Source organism: Pteropus alecto, unplaced genomic scaffold (assembly GCF_000325575.1).
Source record: "Pteropus alecto unplaced genomic scaffold, ASM32557v1 scaffold280, whole genome shotgun sequence".
Classification (NCBI taxonomy): domain Eukaryota; kingdom Metazoa; phylum Chordata; class Mammalia; order Chiroptera; family Pteropodidae; genus Pteropus; species Pteropus alecto.
In genome coordinates this window covers 429,335-439,113 of record NW_006430057.1, presented here as the reverse complement: position 1 = coordinate 439,113, position 9,779 = coordinate 429,335, and the positions used below count along the sequence as shown (strand labels likewise).

The following is a 9,779-nucleotide window of genomic DNA, read 5'->3' as shown; positions in this document are numbered from 1 at the left end:
CACATGAAAAATGTGATCTCATAATTTGTATTTCTTTTTTTAAAGAGTGAAGTTAGGTACCTTTTCATATTATATTTTCTTTCTTTTTTTGGTGGGGTAAACTGTCAGTTCCTACCCTTTGACTACTAAGCTGTCTTTTTATTGTGTGTTAAGGAGACTTGCAAATGTTAAAGAGCCTTGCAAATATTTCTTCCCAAGTCTGATATTTCTCTTTGATGGTTTCCCTTTGTTTGGTCAAATCAATACTCTGTGTGTGTGTGTGTGTGTGTGTGTGTTCTAACCCTCAAACTACCAAGTTACGCTTTTGTTTATGAGAGAGAGAGAGAGAGACAGAGAGAGAGAGAGAGAGAGAGAGACAGAGACAGAGAGAGAGAGAGACAGACAGAGACAGAGACAGAGAGAGACAGAGACAGAGAGAAACAGAGAGACAGAGACTGACTTAGTTAGGCCTTCTCCATTCTAAATTCTTATCTAAAATAAAAATCCGACCAATTATTCTAGAATCTGCTTCCACTACTGTCTTACTCCAAATTCTCTAAATAGAATCGACAGTGGCTTCCCAGACATCTAGAATCGAACTCCTTACCATGGCCTACCAGGCAGCAACTGAGCCCATAACTGGGCCCCTGCCTCATCTCATACATTCCTTCCCTCTCTCACTATGCACACTAGCCACACCAGTCTTTCTTCTGTTCTTTGAAACAAGTGCTTTCCCACCCTCTGACCTTTCACACACGCTCTTCTCTATGCCTGGAATGCTCTTACCACTTTGCTACAGCTGTCTCATTTTTGCCTTTTTTGGTCTCAGTTTAAATATCACCTAGCCATAGAGGACTTCCTTGACCACCTTTTCTAAGAGGTTCTCATGTCATTCTCTGTATGAGACCTTTGTTTCATTCATATGAACTTCCATAATCAACATTATTTTCTTTTTCTGTCATCCCACTAGATGATAAGGTCCATGAGATCAGAAATCAGTGGAGACCATGCCTGTCTGTCTCGCCACTCTATCTCCAAAGCTGAACAAAGTACTGGAAACAAAATAGACATGCAATAAACAGATTGAATGAATTATTTTCAGAATTCAGTTTAGTGAGGAAAATTATAACCATGGAGGTAAGTTCTTAAATAGAGGAATGTATACAGTGTAATGGGAATACAGAGGTCAGAGCCACCAATCTGTCTGAGGCAATTATGGAAGGCTTCATGAGGAGGTAATGTTTAAGCTGAAAGTCCTGATAGAAAATGGTATTTCGGGTAGAGGGAATACTATGTACAAAGGCAAACAGCACAACATATTCAGAGAATTACAAACAGTCTGTTTCTAGTCCTTGAAAAATCAAAGGAGTACTACAGATTTTACAGACATAAAAAAGATTTCAAGATTATATTAAGAACAATTGTACACCAACGAATTAGATAACCTAGATGAAATGGACAAATTCTACAATGACAGAATGACACAAACTACCAAAACTCACTAGAAAAGAAATAGAAAACCTGAATAAAGCACAAGCAATCAAAGAAAAAAAAATACATAAACGGGACTTGATTAAAATTTAAAAACTTTTGTGCTTCCAGGAGAGGCAACCCACATAATGAGAGGAAATATAGTGGTGCTGCTTTGGATATAACTCCAAAGTCTGTGCTCTCCACCAATTTTAACACTGTTCCTCTCTGCTTACAAGTATTCCTCATGTCAAATGTGCTCCCATTTGCTAATATCGCTGGACTAGGGCACTCACAATATCTTTCATTCTGTGTATCCCATTTCGTTCTTACTGGGATTCTAAATTTAACCTCAACCTGAAAGGAAAGATTCACCATGAGGCTGACTTCTAAATCCTGAAGTCAGCCAATCTAATAAGCTGGAGCTTTTAAAGAACAAGAATATCAGATAAAGGGAGCTGTATATTTCCCAATGAGTTTATCTTCAAATATCTATGACAAATGGGATTTTGTCAAATTTATAAAAATTAGATCTATTCCTAACTATGTGCCAAGAATCAAGCGAGGTGTCCTAAGGGTTTCAGAAGTAAAAGGAAGGGTTCTTACTCTCAAAAAGTTTATCTTTTTGAGATACTAAGACTCTAATGTAAATGAGACAAGGCTTTTAAGTGGTATGATTATTAAAAAGTGATATGAGCTAGATATTTAGAATAATTGACCTTGGTTGTCTTTCCTACCCTTAATCTCTAGGAATATATGCAATAGAGAAGGCCGAGAATAAAACAAAACATTCTCCTTGGTTGTAGCAGACGGCCTCTAAGATGGCTCCCAATGATCCTTGCTCCCTGGTATTGACACCCTTGCACAGTCCCCTCCCACAATGAATAGGGCTGACCTGTGACACTAATAGGACACTGCAGAAATGACAGTGTGTGATTTCTGAGTCTGGGACATAAAAGACATTGTGGCTTCCACCTTTCTCTCTCTTAGTATACGCACGCTGTGGGAAGCCAGCTGTCATGTCACGAGGACACCCAAACAGCCCATGGAAGATCCCTGTGGTAAGGAACCAAGGCTGCTCCCCAACAGTTAGCATTCCTCTGTCAACCATGCAAGTGAGCCACCTTGGAATTGGAACCTCCAGCCCCAATCAAGACTTTGCCCATGGTCAATCTATTAACCACAGCCTCAAGAGAGACGAGAACCAGCCAGTTAAGCTGCTCTTGAATTCCTGACCCACAGAAACTATGAGATGATAAATGTTGTTGGTTGTTGAAAAAAAAAATCAAGCATGTACCAGCAGATGAGGATGAACAGGCATGCCAGGGCCAGATCACAGAGAGCCTTCAGGCTTAGATTTTTACCCTGATAACAAAGATTTTAAAAATTGTGCTCCACAATGACCCCTAAATGAAACTGGATAGGGGAAGGGAAAGCGTCCTTAATAGGTTGTGCTCAACTCTTCCCCAAACAGAGCAGCTTACTGCTTACTTACACTTCTGGGTAAGAATGTTATTTGAAGAAAGGATTCATTGTCTAAAAATATTTGAAAGGCACGGCTGTAGGTCATGAAGACTCCCTGAAAGATTTGAAAAAGATTGACATAATGTGCATTTGAGATCATTCAGGCAGTAGATAATAGACTAAAGGAGAGTCAAACTAGAGGCAAAAAGACCAGGAAAGAGGCCACTTCAACAGCCCAAGCAAGGGATGCTGGGTACTGGAATGATGGCAGTGTAGCAGGGTGAACATGAAGAGGTAGCCACAAGAGAGATTAGAAGGTAGAACTGATAGTACATGGTAAATGACTGGATGTGTAAAAGGAGTGGTGGGGGTAGCGATGGATGAGACAAAGAGAAGACTGGCTCCAGATTTCTGCTTCGGGCCACTGCATGAATGGTGGTGTCACCTGGTAGGAGGAGGAAAAAGAAGGAATTGCGTTTGGCTGATAGCTACAGAGACCTGGCTACAGTGGCTTCAGCATGAGTCTGTTCTCATATAAATGAAGTCTACAGGAAGATGGCTCCCGGCAATGGTTGAGACCTAAGGAAAGCATGGCAAAAGCTCTACAGTTCTTGTGGCCTTTCTTTCCTAGTCCCAGGATGGCTGCTGCTACTCTAATCATCAAGTCCCTTTTCCAAAAAGCAGAAAGAAATAAGAAGAGCAAAAAGGGCTTTCCTTGGAAGCCCTGCTCAACAATTTCTACTTCCATCCCTTTTATTTGGCAAAAGTTAAGGCACATTCAGAATCTAAGGGTTTTTTTTGGGGGGGGAGGGCTGAAATATGTGCCTTAACTTTATAGACACTAGTATAAAGGCAGGTATAAAAGAAGAGTGTTGGAGTGGTGCTGAGTGAAACAATTTATGGTATTTTCCACATTAGAGAAATGATGAGTTTGGCCTTAGTCATGTTGGATCTGAGGTAGAACATCAGGTGAAGAAGGTAGAGTAGGCAGTTAGATATACAGTTCTGGGCACAGGAGAGAAATGTAGACAGATCTAGATTTTGTGAGTCATCATCATATAAGTGTAACAGTGTAACTGATGCTATGAAACATGGTGAGAATGTCCAAGGACAGTATAAAGAGAAAGGAGATAAAATCGAGAGCCCTGGAGAATACCAACATTTAAGGGACAGGCAGAAGAATCCAGAAGACTGAGAAAGCCAAAGAAGCAGAAGGCGAATCACAAGAGCAGCTTCACAGAAATCAAGGAAGGAGACAGCATGGAGCTTGGCTTGGGCAACAAAGATATGTTCGGAGAGATATGTAAAGAGACAAAAGCACCCACTGGATTTGCAACTGGGGAAGTGGTGGATGAGGGAATGAAGGGACTAGGGGACAACAGTGTCAAGGAGAGGTACTTTAGAATGGAGAGACTTGGAAGTGGAAAGTGATGGGCTCCAGGGCCTGCGTTGGGCAAACTGCCATATTTTCAGTAATTGGTGCTCCCATACTCAGCTGGCTATAAAAGAGGAAAGGTAAGAGCAGACTGAAATTCTGCTCTGGACAGCAGCGGGGCACACTAGAGCGGGACTTTGGAAAGACTGTTCATGATTACAGCAGGAACTTTGTCGAGCAAAGGGAGAGTTTACCATACCTATTTGTTGGTAAACTCTAAGAACTCTGTGGCCCAACGGAGTTACCAGGCCAGAGGCCACTGGCCTGGGCAATACCCAGCACTAAGGCTGAGCCTGATACTGGCTCACTTCCAGGATCAGGCTGACTGGATTGCAGGGTTTCTAGTTCAGCCTAGGACCACACAGTTTTCTGGCCTAGAGCTGAGGGCATCAGCCCTATAGTGCCATAGGAGTCTATGGCTCAGTTGTGTTGCTACTTTCTGTATTAACAGAATAATATATATTCATTTAATATATAATATGTAATACTATTATATATAATTATATACAATTATATTATGTAACATATGTAATAACGTATATTACATAAGTATATAATAACTATTTTACTGATCCTAAAGATAGTCAGTTAATACTTTTTAAAATCAGAAACCTAAATAAAGATTAATGGAGTGGGGAAAAGCACGAGAGGATGGATTAGCTTTAGATAGGGTATGTTATTTATAAACCCTCCTATGTACCATAATACAGTGTTTCCCAGATGTTTCCTGGAGGGCCTTCCTTTGTGAATTTCATAAGTTTTGTTTTATTTTATTTTATTTTTTAATTAAAATTATTGGGGCGACATTGGTTAATGAAATCATATAGGTTTCGTGGCCAAGATGTGGAAACAACTGAAGCATCCTTCGATAGATGATTGGATAAAGAAGATGTGATACATATATACAGTGGAATATTATTCAGCCATAAGAAGAGATGAAATACTGCCATCTGTGACAACACGGATGGATCTTGAGATTATCATGCTAAGCTAAATAAGTCAGACAGAAAAGTTGAGAATCATAAGTTTTATTATAATCTACGCCCCTGGTTGTATCTTGTATATAACCAATTTTCCCTTCAACAGCACAATTCAAGGAGCTCGGTTGTCACAATTATGCTTGATGCCTGATTGGCTACTGAATGTCACCTAGCAGTGGTTTCTAACTCTTTTCATTAGTGTGGGCTTATAACAGTTTAGTTGCTTAAATGAACATAGCTAGATGCCAGCCTGTGGCTTTTTCTGGTTCAACACTAAAATGTAAGCTCCCTAAGTGCAGGGTTCTTTGCTTGTTTACTAGTTGTACTGGGTTGGATAGTGCCCCTTAAAAAGTCATGTCTAGGAACCTCAGAATGTGACCTTATTTGAAAAGAAGGTTGTTGCAGATATAATTAGTTAAGAGGAAGTCATGAAGATGAGTAGAATGTGCCCTTAATCCAGTGTGAACGGTGTCCTTATAAGAAGAAACACAGGGACAGAGACACAGGGAGAAGGGCCATATGATGATACAGACAGGGATGACAGTGATGCATCTATAAGCCAAGAAACACCAAGGATCGCCGGCAAACACAAGAAGCTAGGAAGAGGCGAGGAAGGATCCTCCCCTAGAACCCTGAGAGAGAGCATGGCCCTGATGACACCTTAATTTCAGACTTCTAGCCATTAGAACTGTGAGAATTAATTTCTGTTGTTTTAAGCCACCCAGTTTAGCAAACTAATATATGAAAATATCCTAGACTTCTAGGATAGTACCTGGCACATGGTAGGAGACCAATAAATGAATTATTTGCTGAATGAATGGATGGACTTTTTAATTCCCTAGGACTGACCTCTCTGTGGCATTTGGCACCTGTTGATGACCACCCTACACACACACACACACACACACACACACACACACACACATTTTTGAAACTCTGTCCTCCCCTGTTTTCCACATCACCAGATTCTCCTTGTTCTGTTCCAATTATTTTGTCTGCTTTTTAAATGTCAGTGTTTCCTAGGATTGTATCTTCAGTCCTCTCTTCTTCTTGTTCCACACTATTTCTATGTAATTTTATCCCTTCCCAGGTTTCAATTCCTCCTGTATACCGACAACTTCCAAATCTAAAAGGAGATGGCTATTGCCTACAGATAAGGTCTAAACTCATCCACTTCAGCATTTTACTCTGTCCTGACAACGGGAGGCATGAACCTCTTCTGGTAGAGTGATCTGGGCTCTAGCCACAAAGGACTACTCAAATTTCCCAAGTGCGCCAACCATATTGATGCTTTGAACGCTTCCATATTCCCTCCATCTTGAATGTTCCTCATTCCCCTCATCTACTTTGTGAAATCCTAGTTCAAGGCCAAACACAAATGCCACCATCTATTTCTACCTTTCTTGATCACCACTTGGGCAAGACAGAGCCACTTCTATCTGTTTTGTTCACCACACCAGCATTTTATCGTATTACAATAGGTAGCCTATTCCCTTACTGAGCCATGAGCTCTTTAATGGTAAGGACAGTGTTTTATTCATCTTCACAGATAGAGTGCCTAGCTCAGTGCCTGCACATAGTGTGTTCCAGGAGATTATAAATTGAATGAACTCATTCTACTTGGAAAAAAAAACAAACTACAGCTCTCAAATGGCAATAGAATTACTTCTAAGCACCATTTCAACAAAACACAATAAAAGATACAGTTGCCTTAACAGAAGTTAGAGATTTACCACAAACATCAAAGTATTGGGCCCAAATGGATGACTTGTCCCACACTAGATGGGGTGTTTATAGTCCTCAGAACTAGACCCCAACACAATAAGGAAATCCTAGACAGAAAACATCAACCTCTTACCTGCGAAGATACATAGTTTCCTCATCTTCTGTGTTACAAAACTTGTGAGCGTGTTTAGCAGCATCAATCACCCGGGACCGATCCCGGGGCCTCATGGGCAATTTCTCCAACTGACAGTCTGAAGGAATGGAGAAATATTTGGTTACTAGAGCCACTGAAAAATACCTTGAGGCAATCAGAAGTTTTCAGTGGTGCTGCTAACTATGCAATTTTTACTATAATTACTTTGCTTATTGAGGCCTATTATTGAATTTTCCAACTAAAAATGACTTGGTGGCAGAAGACCTGAATTTTAGTCCCAGCTCTGTTACTACCCTGGTGGTTTTTGGCAGATCACTTTCTCATTTTGGAGTCTTTTTCTTTATTTGAAAAAATGAATAGATTATATTATCCCAAAACTCCTTCTCAGCACTGCAATTCAAGTTTTCTATGAGGATTTCTGTGATTCAAGTGTCATGGTACACTTGGTTTGTGTTATAATATAATGCATTAGAATCAGAAGAGACAATCAAGTGTCCTCCAATGCCTTTGAGGAAAGCATTGGGAAAAGTGGATAAATGCTTAGAAAAGGAGAGAGAGGGGAAGTGGTATCCTATATATAGTATGCAAATGGCCCACCCCAGTTAGAGGAGTTTTAATCTGAAAACGATGAAAACATACAGGAAAAAAAATAGGTACAATTATGAAGCACATGGAAAATTGATATAATGCAAATTAAGTACCTAAAAGGTCACAGAGAAGTCAAGTGATCAGACTATTTCAAGATTAATGGAGGAGGTGGAGAAGCAGTTTGCATGTTAGCTCATTATTCTTCACATCAACTTGTTGGAGTAGACATTTAGTATTCCTATTTTTAGATGAGGGAATCGAGGCTTAGAAAGGATAAGAGAGCTTCTGCACATTGAATAAGCAGAACAAGAATTCAGACCCAACCCTAGGTAATCAAAAGAAAATCTGTTTATTCAATAAATACACTAGTGTCCTGGCACAGTTCCAACATTGTGCTGGAGATTCAGCAAAGAATAAAGCAAAGTCCCTGACCTGATGACCTGAGCAAGGGATCATGAAGTCTAGCAGTGGAAGCAGAAAACTTTAAAATAAGAATTATGTACTATGATCTTGGATAATGATAAGTACTAATAAAAAATTTAGGCAGGATATTAAGAGGAGGAACAGTGATCTCAGATAGTGATAAGTGCTACCAAGAAAAATCAGGCAGGGTAGGAGGACAAAGAGTGACAGGGGTGCTATTTTACATAAGATAGCCAGGGAAGAGTTTTCTAAGGAAGTACCATTCCAGCAGAGACCTGAATAAAGTAAGGAAGCATTGGGGGAAGAATGGTCGAGGCAGAGGAAATACCATTTCCTCTGCAGGAACATTTTAACATGATGGAGAAATATCAAGAAGGCCACTGTGGCTGGAGTGCAGTGAGCAAAGGGAAGGGTGTTAGGAGATGAAGTCTGAAAGGTAGCTGGGGGTCTGGTCATGCATGGTCTTGGTATGGACTTTGGTTTTATTCTCGATGTCATAGGAAAACACCGCTTTGAAACAGGGCTCTGGCTGCTGTGTGGAAAATAGACCACTGAGGACAAAGAGTGGAGAACAAGAGATTATTGTGGCAATTCAGGTGAGGCATGATGGTGTCTTGGACTTGAGTGGTAGAAATGGAGGTGGTAAGAAGTATGCAGATTCTGGATAGATTTTCAAGGAAGCAACTGCAGAATTTGTTGATGGACTGGATGAATGTAAGGTATGAGAAAGAGAGGTTTCGAGAACGATTCTGAGATACTGGGTAAATAGTGGTACGACTGACTGCAATAGGGAAGACTGAGGGGAACAGTGGAGAGCAGGGAGCAGGGAATCATGAAGTCAATTTGAACATGAGCTCCTTGAGAGGCCCATTAGACTTCCAAGTGGAGACATGGAATAGACAGCTGGAGTATGAGAAGAGGTGCAGGTTAAAGATGGGGAGTCATTAGTATACAGATGGTATTTAGGGCTTGGGAATGGTTTAGATCACTTAGGAAGTGAGTACAATCTGAGAACAGGTGAGAGGACTGAGCCCTAGGGCCTTGCAATGCCTAAAAGTTTGAGACAGAAAAAGGAACCAGACACTGAGAAGGGGCAAAATCGAGGTAGGAGGAATATCAGGAGAGTGTGGAGTCTTGGAAGCAAATGAAGAATGTTTCAAGAAGGATGGAGTGTTCATCTCTGTCAAATGCCACTGAGATGAAGACTAAAATGAGCATTGATTGACCACTGGAACTGGTAATATGTTCAGTTATTAACCTTGACACATGTGGTTTAGATGGTGAGGCAGGAAAGAAAGCCTGTCTGAAGCGAGGTCAAGAGGGAATGGGAAGGGAGGATACACAAACAGCTAACGTGGGCAACCCTTTCTAGAAGTTTTGCTATTAAAAAAGCAAAGAAATAAGATTATAACTGGAGGAGAATGTAGAGTCAAGGAAGAGTCTTTAAGATAAGAGCTATTACTGTATCTGGAAGTTGAGTGGGTGGAGGGGAAGATACTGTATTTTTATTTTTTCTGAAGGAGGAATTCAGTTGTGAGGGAGGTCTGGATACAAAGTTACA

General features: G+C 40.6%; 1 protein-coding gene across 1 annotated transcript in view; it reads right to left on the bottom strand.

The window, feature by feature from the left end:
* Positions 1-9,779, bottom strand: part of CUNHXorf56 (chromosome unknown CXorf56 homolog) — a 17,482-nt gene that overhangs the window by 7,331 nt on the left and 372 nt on the right. The window contains exon 2 of the mRNA XM_006904702.3: positions 7,187-7,304. Coding sequence (XP_006904764.1) covers positions 7,187-7,304 — 118 coding nt within the window. The remainder of the gene's footprint in view (positions 1-7,186; positions 7,305-9,779) is intronic.